The 20,284-nt window shown below is 50.7% G+C and overlaps 2 protein-coding genes across 8 annotated transcripts in view; both read right to left on the bottom strand.

Annotated features, from left to right (window-relative positions):
• The window catches only part of SLC28A1 (solute carrier family 28 member 1), a 49,622-nt gene extending 43,645 nt beyond the window's left edge, over positions 1 to 5,977 (bottom strand). For 2 of the 7 annotated variants that reach the window (XM_077873342.1, XM_077873368.1), the window contains exons 1-4: positions 5,358 to 5,977; positions 4,443 to 4,554; positions 3,601 to 3,689; positions 2,282 to 2,376 (exon numbers count right to left, since the gene is read on the bottom strand). In XM_077873342.1, coding sequence (XP_077729468.1) covers positions 2,282 to 2,376; positions 3,601 to 3,689; positions 4,443 to 4,538 — 280 coding nt within the window. In that variant the 5' untranslated portion in view covers positions 4,539 to 4,554; positions 5,358 to 5,977. The remainder of the gene's footprint in view (positions 1 to 2,281; positions 2,377 to 3,600; positions 3,690 to 4,442; positions 4,555 to 5,357) is intronic. The other 5 variants (XM_077873376.1, XM_077873385.1, XM_077873333.1 and 2 more) reach the window with 4 other exon arrangements.
• An 8,482-nt stretch (positions 5,978 to 14,459) lies between these two features.
• ALPK3 (alpha kinase 3) overlaps positions 14,460 to 20,284 on the bottom strand; it is a 54,500-nt gene continuing 48,675 nt past the window's right edge. Inside the window, exon 14 of the mRNA XM_077873320.1 lies at positions 14,460 to 20,068. Within this exon, the coding sequence (XP_077729446.1) occupies positions 19,723 to 20,068 (346 nt within the window). The 3' untranslated portion in view covers positions 14,460 to 19,722. The remainder of the gene's footprint in view (positions 20,069 to 20,284) is intronic.

Here is a 20,284-nt window from a genome sequence, read left to right as displayed (position 1 = left end):
TCTCCCTCTGCCTGCTTGTGCTCTCTATCAAATAAATAATATATTTTTTAAAAGAGCTGAAGGAAAGCAAGATCATGCAAACATGGAGAAAATGGAGATTGGCCATTATAAAGGATAAATGACTGACTGACATGGATGATTTACACCATGACAAAGTTGGAGATAGGATGAGATAGGTAATTTTCATGATCTATTGCAATCATTTCTTTTTGTTTTTAAGATTTATTTGAGAGAGAGAGAAAGTGGGCAAGATGGGCAGAGGGAGAGGGAGAATCTCAAGTGGACTCCGCATTGAGTGCTGAGTAGGACACGGGGCTCAATCTCACGACCCTGAGATCATGACCAGAGCTGGAACCAAGCCTGAGCCGCCCAGGTGCTCCTACTTCAATCACTTCTTCAGGAGAAATCGGTCTGAGTCTGAGTGAGGGGGAAGCACAGGGGCACGGAGAAGGCCCGGGCTCAGAACCTGCCAAAGGACTACTTCAGTGTCTCAGGCATCTCTGGACGGCAGCAGCTCCGAGGGCCCTGAACCAGCCCATTGCAGCAGACCACCCGCTGCTTTCACTTTCCGCGTGGAGACCGGGCCGTTGCCATCACCGTCCTCTCCCTGCCTGGCCCCGCGGGGCAGGGTGCTCTGCAGCCACAGCCACACCCCCCTCATCCCTCCCTCTCCTACCTGCAGGAGGAGGACCCGCCCCTCCCCCTGGCCCTTTGCCCCCCTTTCTCTGGCCTCCTCTGTCTCCTCATCGTTCTCCTTCTTCTTTCCGTAACCCCCACGCCCTACCTCAGCTCACAAACATGGCCCAAGTGCTCCTGTCAGCAGCACACCCCTTCCTTGACACTGTCACACCCTCCTGGTTAATATTCCCACCTGTCCTCATAAAAATTCCCTCCAAAGAGCTGTCTACACTTGCTGTCTATACTGCCTCACCTCCCATTCAGTCCAATCCAGCCCCCCACCCCCAGGCTCTAGTGATGTTTGTCACTAAATCCCCTGTTCCACGGTTCCCCTCACTGCAGAGATGCTGTTACCTCTCTTGAACCCCCTGCTCCCCCAATCTCCCGCCCCTGCCATCTCCATGCCTCCTTGGGTTCACTCTGCCGCTTCCTCTGCCAGCACCCTCTGTGCAGCTGGTCCCAGGCTGCTGTCACTGAACCCACTTCTCTTTTTTTTTTTTTTTTTTTTTTTTTTTTTTTTTAAATTTTTATTTATTTATGATAGTTACAGAGAGAGAGAGAGAGAGGCAGAGACACAGGCAGAGGGAGAAGCAGGCTCCATGCACCGGGAGCCCGATGTGGGATTCGATCCCGGGTCTCCAGGATCACGCCCTGGGCCAAAGGCAGGCGCCAAACCGCTGCGCCACCAGGGATCCCTGAACCCACTTCTCAAATCATTCTTGGGGTGTCCCCGGGAACCCTCCTCCCCTCCTCAACGGCCTGGCTGTGGTACCTCCACCACCTTGTCCCAAACAACTGGCCATCCCTCTCTCTTCCAAGGCCTCCTCCTCCTGTGCTCCCTAGCCATGGAGGCCCCATCATGCACCCTAAGCAGAGCCCCGAGGCACCCCGGATTCCAGGGTGTCCTTCCTCCTATACACTCGCTGGGCTCCCAAGTTTGTGGGAGAAGTTTCCCGAAGGTCTCTCCTATCTGTGCCTTTCCGTTCCCTACACTTTGTCTCTTCACATGTGTACTGCCACCCTCACCATCTCCTTGTCATCCTGCCTGCCCCCCCCCCCCGCCCCCAGGCTTCCACAGTGTTCATTCAGCCCCAACGCTTGCCTGTTAAATCCTCCAATAGCTCTCTCCGGCTTTGAGGGTAAAATTCCAGTCCCTGAGCTGCCTGCCCACATCTGCACCATGCCAGCTTCACCTTTACTCCTGGGGTTCCTGCATGGAGTTCCTTCTCACCCCTTATTGTCGTGCTGCTTTACCTGGCTAGCTCCTGCTCCACCTATGAGGCCTGAATGTCACCTCCTCCTGGAAGTCCTCCCTGATCACTCCCATCCTTCCTTGGTGTTCCTAGATGGCCGGCTGCATCGTGTGGGAATACTAGGTCTCCTCTCTTACTGCTCAGAGACTGTCTTGGGGATAAGACCTGATCTGGCTTCATTCTGATGTTCTAGCTTCTGGCACGGAGCTGGCCCTGAGTCGGTTGTTGAATCATTGGATATGTGAATGCCCTGAGACACGGATGGCTGGGGTGGAGGTGGTTGGGGGGAGGGGATGGCACGCTGGGGTGGGAACAGCTGTCTCCCAGGTGGGGCTGGGCCCCCGGCTCACCAGTAGAGAGCAGGCCTGTGCAGATCCATTGAAATAGCTGTGCGTGCTCCCTGCAGAAGCGTCTGGTGGCCCTCAGGGCTGGCTGCAGGCTCCTCCTGTGGAGAGTACCAGCCTGGTCCATGAGTGGCCCCAGATTCCCACTGTCAACACGTCAGGTAGAAGCCATTCAGGTGCATCCCCAGGAAAATGGAGACATGGGGCAAGCCCGGCGCTGGCCCTGACACCACAGGACTGGGCAACCCCAAGCCAGAGCAGGCTAAGTGGCTCGGGCCCGCCAGGCCTGGAGCAGCACCACCACCCTCCTGATACTTCTGTTCTCGGGCCTGGGAAGCAGTTAATTGAGCCGATAAGGAGGAGCCTGTGCCCGCACAGAGCGCCAACCCTGCCCCCCCCCCCCCCATCCACCTCCACCTGTCTGCGGAGCCAGGTGCAGAGGCTCCCAGCTCTGCATGCTTCCCCGGAACGAGACTCACCTGCCGAGCCAGCAGCCCCTCCCGGCTTGTGGACAGCCCGCCCCACGCCCACAGCACCCCCCTTCCCGCCCCGCGCAGATGCCACTTCTCACCCGGCCGTCGGGCCACGTGCCTATCCCTGGAGGAAAAGCTGGCACCAGGACAGCCTCGGGGGCCCCATGGGCTCAGCACGTAGGAGGTGCTCACTGGGCGCAGATCCAGCCACCGGCTGTTTTAGGGCGCCCCTCCCCTCGAGGTCCCCCCTCCCGCTTCCCATGGGAGGCATTCTTCCCCAACCTCCCACCCAAGGCAGACAGATGGACTCCCTCGCCTCCATCAGCCCTACTCTTCATGCTCTCGTGGCTCAGGATCTGGCCAGTGGGGCCCCAGTGAGCCCAGCTGTCAAGAGACCGAGTTCTAGGCTCATACTTGCTGCCTGTGTGACCAGGGCCTCTCTTCCTCTGGGGGCTTCAGCCTCCCCGTGGGAAATGAGGGGACCACCGCAGTCCAGGGGTTTTCAAACTCAGCCTTGAGGTTCCCTGGGGTGCCCCCAGAGACTGAAAGGGGTAGAAGGCAGATGGGGAAGTTGAGGGAGGGTCAGGCTTATTCAGTCAGAACAGCCCCACAGTAAATACTGAGGTTCCTGAGGGATTTCGTTTTGGCCACTTCAGAGCAGGTGGGAACCCCTGGCCTGGCTCAGCCCCAGGGTAGCACCCAACAGTGCCCATTTGTGGGCTAAAGCATATCTGCTCCTTTCTTCCACAAGAGAGGCCCCTACCCCTTGTCAGGAGGCCCGGTTCCCTGTCCCTGCTCCCCACGGTGGCCTCCTCCCCAGGCCAACCCTCGTCCCTGCTGGAGACCACCTACCATCCGGAGAAGGGCTCTGGGCTGGCCTCGTTCCGGTTGTTCCCACCCTCTTCGGGGCCTGAGTCATGGCCAGGGATCCGGCCTTCCTCCTATAGCCACCAGAGAGTGACCAGAGTGTGAGTGGAGAGAGACCCCAGCTGCCAGCTGTGTGCACAAGCAGTAACTAGAGGACAACTTCATTACATTCTGCAAAGCACACCTGGAATGCCCACTGTGTGCGGGACTCAGTGCTAGACGCATCCTGCCCTCGGGGAGCTCATGGTCTGTGGGTGGAAGAGACACTGAGCCTCCGCTGTGACTGTTTGGGGGAGCTCGTTGTATGGCTCCAGGACACCACTTGCCCTCCATCTGTCCGTAGAGTTGTGTTTCAGTGGCTGAGGGATGGTTGTTCTTGCAGATGGCAGTGTGAAAGTCACATCCCGGGGTTGGGCAGTGAGGTGAAGGGGCAGGGGGCTTTGTCAGGGAAGGTTGGGAGGGCAAAGGATGTCATATCAGGCTCCAAAGTTCTGATTGCTGGGCGTCTACTTGGCCATCCCAGAGCAAGGACAGGATGGCCAGCTCCTTAAAGGCTGAGACTTCCCCAGAGATCCGCCCCCATCCACCTCCAATCACTCCCTCTCTCCTTGTTTTTCAGATCTCGGCCTTTCTGACTAGGGGAGGCTATCGTGGCTCATCATAGGTGCCCAACACATGGTTAAGGAGCGAAATAAAGGGGCTGCTCTGCATTGAGGAGGCCAACATGTTGGGGAGTTTCCTAATTTTTCAAGCAAAGGGATAGGGAGGGTGCAGGAAGATGGTGAACGAAGGGCCCTCCCCCCAGGGGGCCAAAATGGGGAACTGACCAGGCTTTCCAAGAGCTCAACCCCCTTGTTCTCCAGACCATTGGCCACAAATGTGAGAGAGATGGACTCTCTTCGTCTGGGTGCGTCGTCCTCCATGTGCTGCACCTTCCGGCTGAAAGACAGAGTCAGAGCCCAAAGCTGAAAGCAGAAGGTGAGGCAGGACCCAGGCGAGGGGCCCGGAGAGGGCTAGAAGCGGGGAGCAGACCCTGGCACAGTTTTCGTCATTCCAGGACTCAACCCTCCTTGTGCCTGGGGGCCACGGAGGAAGGTGCCACTTCCTGCACTCACTTCTGAATTTGTGGGACGCAAGTCCCTGCAATTCTGGGAGGCCAGCAGGAACAGGGCAAATTCTACCCACCTCAGAGGAAGGGCAAGAGAGGGAACTATGTACAGCATGTGTATGTGTCTCATAGAGGCATTTTTCTTAAAAGAGGCTCTAGCTTTCATCATTCCCATAGCAGGTTAAAGCCATTGCTACTAAGTGATACCTTCACTGTGTTATAATTCCCCAACTCTGAAAGAGGGAGAAACAATATCCCAAAGACTCTTCAGTCTCTGGATCCAACTAGACCTGAAGCCAGTCCTGCCCCTGGACTATTCAATTCTGAGAACCAATATAGTCCTTTTCTTGCTAAAGTTCATAGGCCTAGCTCATCTGAATAAGAGCCCTAAGACCCCATCTCTCCCCACTCCTGTTACTTCTCTGCTTCTTTACCTTGGGGAGCACCCTACTCTATCCTGACTTGGCCTGGCTAAGCTCACATGTTCAGCGGCAGATACACGTGTGCACATGGGAGCAAGGAGACGTGTAGCAGTGCACACACGGGCAGAGCCCAGGAATGCCTGGCTACCTGTGCGCACACACACACACACACACAACTGCACAGAGAGAGGCGGGACCCCCTTCTTACTCACATCTTTGTGGTGAACGAGTTACTCTCGGAGATGGACAGAAGCGTGTTGTTTCCACGGGGACCGAATGAATTCAACCTGCTTGCCCTTTGGCCTGTCTTCTCTTTTTAGTGCAAATTCCTGGGCAGAGTCCAGAGCCCGAGTAGGCTGGGCTTCCCCCCTCCAGCTCCGTCCAGCGCCTCTTCTAGAGTCCAGGACCACAGCCGGCACAGGGACCCCAACTCCTCTCAGGGAAAACAGGGCCAGTGGGCTCCTGCCTTAAAATGGGCCTTCCTCCTCCGAGAAGCCCTCCTCTCTCTTCTCCCCTGCTCCTACACGGGCCCACCTCTTCCAGGAAGCCCGTCTTTACTATTCTTACCCTATGTTACCCCCACCCCGGCCTCGCCCTGGAGGCTCCCCAGGCTCTAGGATCATTTTGCATCTTACCAGCCTCCCTGCCTCATGGAATCAGTGATTATGACAGCAACCTGTTTTCCCCACGCTGGAAGGTAAGGAAAGCAGACTAGCTGTCATGAACCGCCACAGCCTTTCAAGTCTAAGCCTCGATAAAGTCAGAACAACAGAATAAAATCACCAGGTCTGCCTCCCTTCCTTCCTCCCTCCCTCCCTTCCTTCCTGCCTCTCTTTCTTTCCTTTTTTCTTTCTTCCATTTATCTTTTTATTTCAAGGTTTTGTTTAAATTCCACTTAGTTAACATACCGTGTAATAGTTTTTTTTTTATTATTTTTTTAACCGACACCTAAGCAACAGTGTGCAAAGTCAAGGGACAAATACTTGAAAGTTTCACTCCTCCAACTAAACATTAAACTATTCTGACAGGGTGGACGACAACTCTTTAATAATTAATCACACACGCTCAGGACAAAACCCCGAATGATGCATAAACATTTCTTGGGAACACAGGCTGTGGGATTACCTGCGTACACTGGTTGTTCTAGAAGTTTGGAGACGTTGATGGATGGAGAGTGGGGGTGCCCTTCGCCCTTGAAAACTTTTTTTGTCCATACCTCTGATTACCAAAGCGTTACACCTGCTTCCTGAAACATTGTGTACAGATACACAGAACACTGCGAGTTAAAAACCCCTCTGGGGGATCCCTGGTGGCTCAGTGGTTTCGCACCTGCCTTTGGCCCAGGGTGTGATCCTGGAGTTCCGGGATCGAGTTCCGCATCAGGCTCCCGGCATGGAGCCTGCTTCTCCCTCTGCCTGTGTCTCTGCCTCTCTCTCTATGTCTATCATTAAATAAATAAATGAATGAATGAATGAATGAATGAATGAATGAATGAATGAATGAATGAATGAATCTGTAAAAAAACAAAACAAAACCCTCTGGATGGCGCCCCCGGGAGTCAAGCACTGAGTTTGCGGACTGTTCCACAGACTTTTCCTTATGTTACACGTTTTACAAAGGAGGCTCGTGCTACACCAGCTTTTTTGTAATCTGGCACCCTGCACCGCTCACTCTGCCGGGACCCTATGCTTCCTTGATGGTAAACTCAACGTCGGTACATGGTGTCACCTGGCTTATCCTAAGGGATGGCCCACCTCTGTGGGCAGCCCCCTCCTCCACCCAGGGGTGGGCTTGGAGCCGTCCTGGCAGAGGGCCTTGTCAAGCCGCAGTGAGGTTGCACCTGCTTCTCTGCTTTTGCCCGCTCCTAGTCTCTTCCCCTCCCCCTCTGCCTCCCCCTTTCCCCTCCCTCCTTGCCTGTCCCCTCCTCTCTTGGTTTCTTTGGTGCCAAGAGGGAAGCGGTGGGGGGGTGGGGGGGGAACGGCACACCCGGCAGCAGCCAAGTTTGCTTCAGAACATTCCCTATGTTGCACCGGAAGCCCTTGATGTTTTTGTGTGCCCTGATCTAAGAAACAGGTTTCATAGGCTACATGTCATGGTTTAAACACTGAGCTAGAGCTTAAAGGTCTAGATTCAGTTCTGACTCTGCAAGTTAACTTGTTTCTTTCAAGTTGACAAGGTGGGTAATAGTATCTACCCCGTCAATAAATATTTGTGAGGGATTCAATGAACTAAAGCAGGTGAAGTGTTTGGCAGAGAGCATGGCACGGCCAGGTTGGCAGGTGTCACCACTGTCACAGGGCCCATCTTGGGGATATCTTGATACTGCTCTCCTCTGAGTTTCTCCCCTGCTGCTCCCCTCAAGGAGAGACCCCAGATCCCCTCAAGTGATCCTGGATCCCAAAAGCCAAATCAAATGCTTGGTGGAATTTGACTGAGAGACACAGGATGGTGGTTGGGAGGCTGGATAGATTGGGATGAGCACCCCCACCCCTCTCCTCCACCCCAGAGAAAGACCTGGAGTGGAAGGACCTTGGGGATCTGGCTGTATGCCATCTATCTGAGTGACCTCAGCTATCCCCTGACCCTCTGTGTGCCTGTTTCCTGAGGAGATGGTCTCTGAGGTCTGTCCCATCCACAGGGTTGGTGGAGAGAGACCCAGGACTAAGCTGGGATAGGGGTGGGGCACTGGGTCCAGGGCAGAGGTGAGGACCATATCTATCTCATCTATCTGCTTTCTCATATCAGTGTGTATATGTATATATGCGTGTGTGTGGATATGTGTATGTGTGTGTATATCTCCTTTTCAATCGAAACAGAATAGCACTTAAAAGGATTTATAATGGGGTATCTGGGTGGCTCAGTGGTTGAGCGTCTGCCTTAGGCTCAGGTTGTGATCCTGGGTCCTGGGATCGAGTCCCGAATCGGGCTCCCCGCGAGGAGCCTGCTTCTCCCTCTACCTATGTCTCCGCCTCTCTGTGTCTCTCATGAATAAATACATAAAATCTTGAAGAAGGAGGAGAAGGAGAAGAGGAGGAGGAGGAGGAAGAGGGGGAGGAAGAAGAGAAAGAAGAAGAAGAAGGATTTATAATGAAGAGCCTGCTCCACCTCTCCCACCCCTGTTCCACTCCTCAGAGGCAACCACACACCTGTTTCTGGTTTCAGTTCTCTGGGGCCACTTCCTGTTTCAGGGGAATTCTTGGCCCCAGAGTAGAAGAGAATCCCTTCTCCTTGCCAGGCGCTGAGAGAATAAAGAGAATGTTTGTAGAGCGAACCATTCGGAACTGTCAGAGGCAGATATTATCAGAAGGGATGTTCAACAATCTCTTTACTTTCTTCTCATGATTTTGCTCACACCTGTTCTCAGCTCTTTGCAGATGAGTCTCTTCTGTGGCTCGGTTTCCTGTGTGCAAGCAGTAGACAAAAAGGGAGGCTCTTGCTGGCAGGTTCCATAAACATGAGCTTGTCATACTTTTCTCCTAAACCTGCTTCTGTCACTTAAACCTTGGCCAATTGACAGAAAGGACATCCACTAATCCAATACGATGTTTCCTTTCTTATTTGGGGCATTGAAAGATGGGCTTCCTCTAGTCATAGCAGAAATATTCTAAACTCAAAAGCACATACAAATTCTGATGACATAGGGCAAAATACAAAAACCGAAGAAATAGCTTAGGCTTTTATTTTCTCTAGTTATAACTCATATAAGTTTTATAAATTTAGGAATGGACTCTCCCAAGACTTACAGCACAGTGTTCTTCCTAGCACCTGTAAAGCAAGTCCAGGTATTCCCAAGGGAAAGAAGCAATCCAATGCCCCAAAGACCAAAACCCTTCCCCTGACCATCCTGACCCACCACTACCCTAACTGGCTTGGCATGACCCTCCAAGGGCCCCCTGATATAGTCCACGCCTTGCCCCTGGCTATTCATTGGGAACAGATGGGCACAAATGGCCATTATCCAACAAAAAACAAAAGGATGACTCTGGAGCTCCTCTGTCTCAGCCACCATAAAGGGCAGGTAAGAGAAGGACACCTGGTCCCACACCCAGGCTGGCCCAAGGCCACCAGGCAGGGGGACATTTCCCTAAACAGTGAAGAGATCACGGTCTCCAAATATTGAACTGGTTGCTCCTTTGTGAAGTCTGTTTCCCTTGTTGTTTTACGTTCTCTCCCTCTTGCCCTCCATCTCATATCAGCTTCTTACATAATGAGAGACTGAGATGTTTCCTTTTTATTTGGATCCAAGTCAAGATTTAGATGTTCTACAGACCAAGCTAGGTAATAATTCATGTCATCCAGTTGGGTTTAAAGATGAATGTCCCTGGCTTTGGTGGTTTTTTTTTTTTTTTTTTTTGGTGGGTTTTATACCAAAAAGGTTTTATCCTCCCTCTGAGGCTTCCATGAGCCATTGGCAGGGGCTGGGGGTGGGGGTGCTAATAATTAGGATCTGCATTGCCTTGTTAGCCCAGAGCTGATACTGAGTCACAGTTGAGAAGCTAGTTAATTACATAGGCAAAAATAAGTCCTTTGTTGTTGTCTCCTCTCCCCGTCAGAGAAGTGGTCCGATGTGGCACCCACCGAGCTTCAGAGCAAAACCTGATTAAAAGAAGAAAATATTTTTAATTTATTTATTTGAGAGAGAGCAGGGGGGTGGGGGTGCAGAAGGAGAGGGAGAGAGAGAGAGAGAGAGAGAGAGAGAGGGACAAGCAGACTCCCCTCGGAGTGTGAAGCCTGACACGGGGCTCCATCCCAGGACCCTGAGATCATGACCTGAGCCAAAATCAAAAGTTAGATGCTTAACCAATTTGAGCCACCCAGGTGCCCCAAGGCTGATATTTTTATAGAAGTTTCCACGAGGAGGACTTTATGCCTTCTTGGAGCAGCCAATGAAATGAATCTACCACAGACTAGTAGTGTCTGTAGGAAAGGTATTGATCAGTGAGTAATCATAAATTACATACAATTGTTAGGAAGACTAAAATTGAACACCCCTGAGTGTCACATCTAGACATTGAAACTTTCCAGGCATATCTTGCCTCCCTCAACCCAGGTGAGTTTCCACCGATAACATGGAACTATAGAATGAAAGATATAGCCTCATTTCTGACTCTCCTCTGACTTGCACCAACCGTTCTTCCTGTGTAAACCTGCCAGTTACACACCATGACTCATTTTGAAACATTCCTTTCCACTTCACTATGCCTGTAGAAGCAAGTTTCATTATTCCAAAGACTGTGTCCAATTGTCTTCGCTCCATTACCACGGGGGTTTGTGGAGAGCCTGACCCCATCACAAGAGCTGAACATCATGGGACACCTGGGTGGCTCAGTGGTTGAGTGTCTGCCTTTGGCCCAGGGCATGATCCTGGGATCCGGGATCTAGTCCCACATCAGGCTCCTTGTGGGGAGCCTGCTTCTCCCTCTGCCTGTGTCTCTGTCTCTCTCTGTATGTCTCTCATGAATAAATAAATTAAAAAAAAAAAGAGCTGAACATCATCCAGCTTGTGGGTCAGGAGGCAGTGCTGACTGTCTCCCATGGGATGAGAGTTGGAAAGATGGTTGTCAGGGGTAGGGGTAGAGATTTTGTGTTAGCTACCCCATCTTGAGGGAAGGGGGAAACACCAGGGTCTCCTATCTGGGAGAAGATCAGCATGTGAGTGGCCCTGAGATGGATCCTATAGTTTGAAGCGATGGTGACAATAATAGTACCAGCTGAAATCTACACATCTAAGAGCTTGGCATGTCCCAGGCTGTGCTAAGAGCTCTACCTGCATGGTCTCAATTAACTGCTACAATAACCCAAGGAGGTAGGTACTGGTCACCATTTCCCTCCAGCTGTCCTCCATGGAGGTGTATGATGGGGGAACCAATGCTGTAAATAGAGAAACCATTGAGAAGTTGAACAGCCCGAAGTAGAACCATGGACCACTGTGCTAGTTGTTCGTATTTGGGAGTTCTGAGCTGGTACTCAAGCTGTCCACCCCATGTTTCCACCTCACCAGCTACTTGGCAGACAGATGATGGATTCTGGACCCACACTTAAGCCTGATGGCTGTGAATTGTATGTTCTCTGGTCAGACCCGTGAAATCTGGGATACTGTGTCTCTGAGCAACTTCCTGAGTAGGACCCAAATTCTGTGGGAGCTGATCTACTGAGCAATCACCTGTATAATCTGAGTAATTTGACTCCAACTGCCCCAAGAACATACATTTTGCCCTGATAGAAAGGAAGAGCACCAATGAAATTCCTCTTCCAATGACAGAGTCTATACAGCAGGACACCTGAGTGTCAGGTACATTCATTCCTTAGCCTGAGATGGAGATTCTTGTTCAGGTGATTTATGAGGATGGGAGGTGCTCTTGGTAGAAGGGAAGTAAGGGATACAGAATAAGGCAGGGGTGAAAAGCAAGAGTGTGGTCTTAACTAGAGTCTGGCTTTAGGTGGATTCCACAGGAAAATTCTGGAACACAAACTTGCCCATAGGTTAGTCATACCTTGAGGCCAGGCCAGTCAGTCATGGGCTAAGGACTGGCAAAGGGATTAGGAGATGTTTTACCTCCCCAGGTGAAGCGGCTTCCACTTGACTCAGGACAATTCTTCGGATAAGAGGCAGCCGTGAGCTAACTAACTCACAGAACCTGGGAGATGGGGCCCCACAGTAAAGGGGGCCAGAACAGGACACCAGAAGCATCCACTGCAAAGCCATTATTTCTGTTGGCCCTCCTCACTCCCACCTGCTGGAAGCAGGGTGCAGGCTACTGGGGATTTCTCCAGCCATGGGACCATGCCAAAACAGAGTCTCTTTTCCATAGGTACTCTGCCTGACTCAGGGGGGTCTCAGACAGGACCCTGGGTTTGTCTGCAGCCTCAATCCAATGAGCATTCTCATGGGGGTTTGTTGGAACCAAGGAGATTTAGTGTGAAACCAGGGTGTTTAGTTTGGTCAACAATGACAACAGCCAGTTGAATCCTCAGGGGCACGTCTCATACTGGACCTGGATGTACTTACCATTCAAGTCATTAAAAAGTCAGCTGCCAGAGCAGTTGACTAGACCATGACGTCAGGCCAGGAATCCATAGACTCATCTCCTGCTATAACTCTACCATCTGGGTATGTGCTACAAGTGCCAGGAGCGTCCCTTCATCAGCATGTGTGCCATGTCCCCTGAGGCCTAAGGTATAACAGCTGCTGCTCCTTAGTACCTTTTGGAAATAATAGGTAAGAGCCATTTGCAGGCCATATCAGTTCTGAGGCCAGAGGACAGGGCTTCCTGAGTTCGAGGACCTCATGCCCTGAGCTGGCTCCAGCCATACAACCAAACCTCCTGAAGATAGATACTCCTGAAGGCTGAATTCCATCAACCTCATATTTGCCGTTGTAAATAAACAATGGAGCTCAAATTTGCCTGGTTGAATGGGATATGACCCAATTTCTGATAGCTGGTTCCTGAAGCAGAAGGAGTGGGGGTCCTTCTGTAGTAATTTTTGTTTCAAGTAAGAACCACATAAATGACCAATAAAGGAAATCTAAAGGAAACTTACCCTGGACAGTCTCAGGGAGACCAGAGCCAGGAAACCCAGAGACCAGCCCCACCCTTACCCCATCTACAGACAGACTCCTCTTGTTATTCCCTTCTGGTAGCAATCTCCATAAATAAAATAGATGAGTGATAGATAAATGGCTGGATAGATGGGTGGGTGGATAGATAGAGGATTGATAGATAAAAACATATAGACACTATTTTTTATTTTCAACTTTTGGCATTCTCTGTTGACTCTATACAGTGAAGATTCAGCTCTCTGTTGTTTGACAGTGGTTTTATAAAGCAGACTACCATTCTTGACATTGCACTTGGGGTCAGTTGCTACCTACCACTTGGGTTAGCAGGGCAGAGCAGAGATCCAGAAGAGCCTTGGCTTTGACAATATCCCAGAGCTGCCATGCCAGCCCTCAGTGGGCCATGTCCAGATTTCCTAATGCCTACAGACTTCTTCCTGTGGAATAAATAACCCTGTCTCCTTAACACTATTGTCATATGAGGCCTTCTCTATTATTTTTTTCCAGTAACAGCTGATCCTAACTGATGCACCACTGCTCTTGGGGTTCAGTGCAAACGTCCTTCCAAGGTCTAGCCCTGCGCATCTCTGAACCTCGTATTGCAATGCCACAGTCTTATTTACCATGCACTATGCACATGAGCGTTCATTCCGTCCCTCTGTTACAACCTGACACAGAACCCTTGCATGGATTGTTTCCTCTGCCTGGTACACTCTTCCTCTTCCCCTTTCTCTGGCCAACACCCTTCAGATCTCAGCTCAAGTATCAATGCCCTCAGATTGGCTCCTGAGAGCCCCAGTCTAATCTGGGTCCCACGTCCTGCTGGTATTCTCTTCCATTCTTCTGCTTTTGTGGTACTTAACATATATATTTGCCATTATGCATTTATTGGTGTATTTGTTTAATGTTCATTCCCCCTACTAGACTGTAAGCTCTTTGGGGGGGGAATCTATGTCTGTTTTGTTCACTATTGTGTACCTAGAACATATAATTGTCACATATGATAAGCGGTCTATAAGTACTAATAAAAGGATTTAAGCAACAATGAGGCAGCTCAGCTCAGGGAATTTAAGCAACAAGCTCCAACTCCTCTGGCTAGGAAAGCTGGATTTGCACTGAAGTTTGTTTCACTTGTTTTAAGCTTGCCAAACAACTTCTGGTCATTTGGTTTCCCTTGAATTTTTCCTTCTAGAAGGATAAGGGAAGAATTTGCTTTTTAGTCTCCTGGATGGTTAAATGTCTCATTAAAAATTAGTGAGGTGGAGTTTTGGTGCCCAAACCCCATTTTCTCATAAGTAAATGAGAGAACCTTCCTGAGTTTTATCAGCTCAAGGATACTGACAGCATCAAGTTACAAAATTGAGACACAGACCCTGTCCCACATAACACTGTTGAGCTGCCAATAACCAGAATCCATACTCAACATAGCTCAGGAGCAGAATCAGACCAGGAAAAAGAGTTACACTTGGAAGAAACTGTATGCACTAGCTGATACACATTGTTAAAAACTATAGGGAAAAGTTATGGAAACTTTTTAAAGGCTGTTTGACCAAAATAGGTGGAATATAATTGCTTCAAGTGATATTTATTGATGTTTGCTCACCGGAGAGTCTATATCTAATGCAGAAGCTCAAACAGCTAGGTACAGTTTTTATCATTGTGAGTGGGGGTGAATAATACAAACCTAGACCAAATGTTGACCCATGCTAAATTATATTAAAAAGACCAAATATCCAAGAAAGCAGGAACTCATAGATTTCAGGAGAAAAGAATGCTTTATTGGGTCCCTTGCATGCATCCAGTCCCTCCACCCTCTCACTGTCCTCTGACAGGACCCAGAAGATGGTCTCACTCCTTGCCATGAGAAATAAATGGGTGAGGCTCTGCTGGCTTTCCTCTCTAGGCCTGGAATGCTGGTTGGAAGAGCTGCTGAAAATGAGCAACCTGATCTCAGCAGCAGAGTAGAGGAGTCATTAAAATAGTCATGGGCATGAAAACCAGACCTCTAGCTGTGGCTAATTAATCACTGGGTCCCAGGAATGAAGAAGGCCAGACAGTCCCTAAGATATTACCTAGTTATAACCATAACTAAAGACTTCTGGTTGGGCATCAGGTCTGTCTCAAGCTGCCAAGGTGGAGTCAACATCTCCCACTAATTTCCAGACCCTTGATAAAGAGAAAGTCAAATGTCTTTGAAAGGAAACCTTATTTTAATACTTAATATATAGGGTGAACCTTCCTTGGCCTTCCCCAAAGGGATCCATGTCCGTTTATCTGGGAATTATATAAGGAAAAGAAAAATATCCAAACATGGGGAGAGGAGATCTGTAGGATACTGGCTCCAAGCTAAGTCCAATTTCTGGGGACAATAGAAAAGCATGCAATCTGCCAACCAATGGGGATGATTAATAGATCAAATTTGTACCACAGTAGACACAGTGGAATCTCAAGGCCAACCAAGGATTATTTTGAGTGAATAGCTGAAATGGATATATTTTGAAAGAGGCATCGTTCCCACAATGACGCTCTGAAATGTGGGATAGAAGGGACCATAGTAGGATAGGACAAGCACAAGCCATTAGGGAGGGCTGTGCCCTTCCTATCAAAATGGTAAATCAAAAGTAGAACCGTATTTCTAGGGGGAATGTAGAAATTAGTGTAACCATCAAAGACTTGAGAGTGAAGTCATGGTGATTCCTACCACAGCTCAGCTTGGCCAGTGCAAAACACCAGGTCTCTGGATTGCTATTTTAAAAAGTGATATCTCCAATTGCAGGTGCTGTTCCAGAGATGATCTCCTTGCTAAAGCAAATTCATCCAGCTCCTCACACTTGGTATGAATGCTTTGATCTAGTGAACTCATTTTTTTCTTCTATTTTGATGAGAAAAAAAACTTCAGAAACAGTTCATCTTCACCTGACCTGCAGCAGTATAGAGTGTCTTAGCTGTCCAGCTCTATGCCACAACCTGGCTCACAGGACACTACACTCCCTTACCACCACAGTGTTCCCTCACACTGATGGCATCATGCTTATAGAGCCTGGAGTCAGCACCTTCCCTAGATGCCTTGATAAGACATATATGAGTCAGAGGTGGGAAATAAATCATGTGAAAATGCAAAAAAAAAAAAAAAAAGATCTTGATAAAGTTCCTAGAGGTTGAAGGGTCTGATCAGGTCAGAATATTTCCTCCATAATGTAAAACAAATTACCACATTTTGAATCCCTTACCACTAAGACCCAATTCCAGGCAAAAATGTAATTTTAAGGCATCTTGTTCCAACCCAATACTGACTGACCTAGAAGGCCACCAGTTTTGGGTTGAGCCTAGAGCAAGTGAGGGTACTCCAGTTGGAAGAACCTTTAATACAAATGGTTCTCCTACCAGTCCCCATGATCTGCCAGATCTTCAAGGGGATGCTCCAGGGTAGGCCTCTGAAGGCACAGGCAGGCCATGTGTGTGAGTTCTTCATTCTTCCATGCTGCCTCCTCCTGCCCTGTGGCTGAGGTTCCCCTCAGCCTACACCTATCACTTCAAGAGAGCAGGAATCTGTCTTAACCACTATGGCCCTTCATCCAGATTTGGATTTGCTTTCCTTACCCATCATGCCTCTCCCACCATCAATATCCATGGACTTATCATATGCTGTAAACATCACTGTGGTATCCCCACATAGTGCATCCAACCAAAGAATGCACTCTACAGCAAAAGAAAGTAATGTGTTGACGCCTATGGCATTCACTCATCTTGCCAGGATCCCCACAGTCCAGGAGCAGTCAGCTCCATAATATGGTGCAAGGGTTTGCTGAAAACTCAGTGAGGGTGTTAGTTGAGAAACAGCACCTTGACAGGTTGGGTCAGAGCCACAGGCTGTAGCACAAGCTCTGAACTGCAAACATCTTATGGTGCTCATTTGCCCTTACGAGCTGGAGTGCACGTTGGAGTGGGGTGTGCTATCACTACATCTCAATGCCTTTCACACATCTAAGGCCGGGGACCAGGCTGATACAAAGGTTTTAGTCTCCAAGGAGACACATCTTCAAAATGTCATGGTAATAAGTGAATTGGAAGCTGAGGCACACCTGGCTACTTCAGGCTCCTCATAGCTCTGAGCAACACACAGCAAGAGGACATGGGAGTGGCAGGATGATTAACCCTATCCAGGGAAAATATGATTGCTGTTGCATAGAAAGGGGGACAAGAGTTGGGGGATTCCAAGAGTGCTTCCTGTGCTTCCATGTCCTGTGGTAAATAAACACCCACCACCTAGGCAGGGCCATTGAGGAGCTGGGCTTTAGGACAGAAGCATGGGGTCACTCCAACAGACAACAAGTCCCTAGTCATAAACACTAGTCCTTGTGACCTGTTCTGGAAATGGACTCCAGCCTATACCCATACTTCCTTTCTTGTTGGGTTCAAGAATTGTGGTTGAATATAGTTAATTTTAATTCACAGGTTGCAGAATTTCACAATAGGATTGTGATAGAAGAGGGAAGAGTGTCACTAGTGACACTGGACTTTGGAGAATGGTAGCCCTGGTCACTACCCCTGGACTTAGTCATTGGACATGACCTTGAATGGTCTTCCCAAGCAGAGAGGAATTTGCTTTTCAGTGTAGGTGGGAGAGTTGCAATACATCAGGTGGGAATAACAGTGTGTGTGTGTGTGTGTGTGTGTGTGTGTGTGTGTGTGTGTGAGAGAGAGAGAGAGAGAGAGAGAGAGAGAGAGCATGTGGTATGTGTATCTTCATTGTTGCCACCAAGTCCTTTCCACCCTCCTCCTCTCCTCCATTCTTCTGGTAAGAATCTTCATCCTTTAGGAAACCACCTCTGTCCCACTCCAAGATTCCCTGAGCTCTAGGACAGGAATTTCAATCTTGAGTGAAGGGAGTCCCACTGGAACCAGTGGCTGGTTGGTGTTGACCTGCCTGGAGGCAAGCTCTGGATCTGCCCTGGCTCCCACTCATCTCAAGGCCAATCATTCAGCTATTTCTTTGGTTCTGGGAGCTGCCCCAACACCCTTCCCACGAACCTTTTCTCCTTGCTCAAGTGGGTCTGAGTCCATTTCTGTTGCTCAAAACCCAAGAAACCTAATGGGAAGGAAGTCTCTTTTGAGACTACCTCATATAATTTTGCCTCCAACAGCTGTCAACGAGGGGTCTGGCATAAAGGAGGTGCTCAGTATATATCTGCCGAATAGATGGATGAATGAACAGATAATATTCCAACTCTCAGTTCACCAAGGCAGTCTGGATATGCAGACTGAGAGTTGGGGGCACACAGGAGCAGGAAGAAAAAGTGGGGGAGAGTCACCTGAGCACAAGAGGAGGTAGAGAAGTCTGAAATGTCAGAATGGAAGGGCATAAATGTCAGGCAAGGAAAGGCCCCAGGGGGTGACACAGGTTGTTGAGAAGCCTCTGCAGCATGGGAAGAAGGAAACAGCCAGTGAGTAGCTGGGAGGCACACGCTGGCTGTCCCCAGGGCCAGCCTTGCTGCAATGGAGAGAACCAGAGACACTGGATATCTCTCCAGAGCCTCTAGCTCAGCTCTTCCTCCCTGGGTTCCCTCCTTTGTCTTCCTCTTCTGAAGGCCTAAGTCCCCAGATCCCTTCTGCAGGCACATAGGCCATCAGCCCCACTGTACAAGCAGCACAGACCGTGTACCTGCGGCCACAAAGGCTGAGACTGAATGTCCATCCAGGAGCCAAAGCCTGGATTTATTGTTGTGGTGGGCCCAGGGGCTAGAGGATGCCCCCAGAGAACCTGCCTGGGAAGGGGGGACCCTGGCTCCATATATCTACAACCACACCAGATGAATGGAGGGCAAGCAGGGTACAGTGGCTGCCTTTATTGCATTCCAAGGGGAGCAGGCTAGCACCAGGCCCATCCCATCCCAGGCCTCAAGGAGGATCTCAGGAAGGACCCAGGGTGCTGGGCCGAGCACAGCAGTTCCTTGGGAGCCCATAGGTGAAGCCCCAGAGCTGGAGCCCCAGGATCAACAGCTAATGGCTGGGCCAGGTCCTAATTCCCAGGCACAGAGACACACTCACCCCAGCACGTGGGTGGGCTGCATCCTTCCTAGAACTCCCCTGTGCCTTCCGCTAGCCCCCCATCCGTGGGCTGGAGGGGATGTGAACTTCACTGTGACTGTACCTCCTTCTGCTATGACACACAAGGTCCCTCAGAGTCAACATCTGCTCTCAGGCCACAGCTGCTGACATGACCCTCACCCACCTCTTGTCTCATGGGCAGAGAGCTGGAGAGAGGCAGGGGAGGGGTGGACTGGTGGGTAGGATACAGAATCCAGCCAGGGAAGCGCCTGGGCAAGGGAATAAGCAGGGAAGCAGCAAAGGAAAGGCAGCTCGCTGGGGGGACGGGAGATGGGAAGCAGGTGAGTGAGTGCCTGCATGCTGGGGGAAGGAGGTATGAACACACGTCACCAAAGACCACCACACAAGGACATGACAGGCTCTGGAAGGGCCCTGAGCCCCATCTGGGCTCAGTGACAGGTTAGTTGCAGGACAAGCCAGGATGTGTGAGGCCAAGTAGCCGGAAAGAGAAGGCTCCCTGAGAGTCACCAGGCCAAACACAGCACAAGAAGCCTGGAGCCCCGAGGACAGGGAAAGATCAGGGCTGAGCAAAGGGAAAGAGGGTAAATGCTGGCCTGTGTGCCCCCAGGGTCTGGCAGGGTGAGGGGCTGGGTGCAGAGCTCATGCAGAGGACTTGGGGAGCCTCCAGCAGTGGCCAGTGTAAACTTCAAGGAGGGCCTAGGCCGCCAGGTACATGGATTGGGCCCTGGGAGCCCCGGCTGACAGTGGCACCAGGAAAGATCACCCAGTGCCATGCACAAGAGCCATCTGATGAGGAGTGGATTGAAAAGAGGCCACTCAGAGAGGCCCCCAAGTTGGCGCCTCCTCAGCGCACCTTCTCTGGTTAGTTCTGTAGTATCAGGAAAGTCTCCATCATTTCGAGCTGCTTGTTGGTCTGCTGCTGGGTGGAGGCCCCCAGCCTCTCGTGGGGGCTACCGCAGGCCCTGGGCCTTGGGGCCACCCTCTTGGGTGGGAGGCTGTCCCAATAACTGGGTGGCGAGTGCCTCTGAGGCCTGAGGGGTGGCCTTGGAGCTTGGAGTACTCTTCCGGGTGCCCTGGGGACTGGGGAGGCCTTTCTTCTGGGGCTGAGGACTCAGCTGGCCACCCTTCCTGCCAGTAGATGGACTCTTAGAGCCTTTGGCCTTGGCTTGAGGGTGGGCAGCCTCAGGGCCCTTGAGTGGCTTGAGCCCCAGCATCTCACAGAAGGTGTTGCACTGGTGGGAAGAGGCAAACTGGTCCAGCAGGTCAGGGAAGCAGCTCTCCTTGAGGCCCTGGTACCTGCAGCCAAACAGTGAGAGCTGAGCAGGAGTCCCGCCCAGAGGGAGAGTCCTCAGGGGGCCTACTGTGGGGTGGTCATGGCCAGGGTGTCATGCCCTACCCTTTCGGGGGTGCTGGGGAGTCCAGCTGGGCACTACCTCAGGTGGCAGCACCCCGAACCTCAATTCTAAACTGTGGCCTCAGGCGACTGGAGGGCTCAGTCAGTTAAGCACGTGC

Source organism: Canis aureus, chromosome 2 (assembly GCF_053574225.1).
Source record: "Canis aureus isolate CA01 chromosome 2, VMU_Caureus_v.1.0, whole genome shotgun sequence".
In the NCBI taxonomy this organism is placed as follows: domain Eukaryota; kingdom Metazoa; phylum Chordata; class Mammalia; order Carnivora; family Canidae; genus Canis; species Canis aureus.
This window is presented reverse-complemented; position numbering and strand designations above follow the sequence as displayed.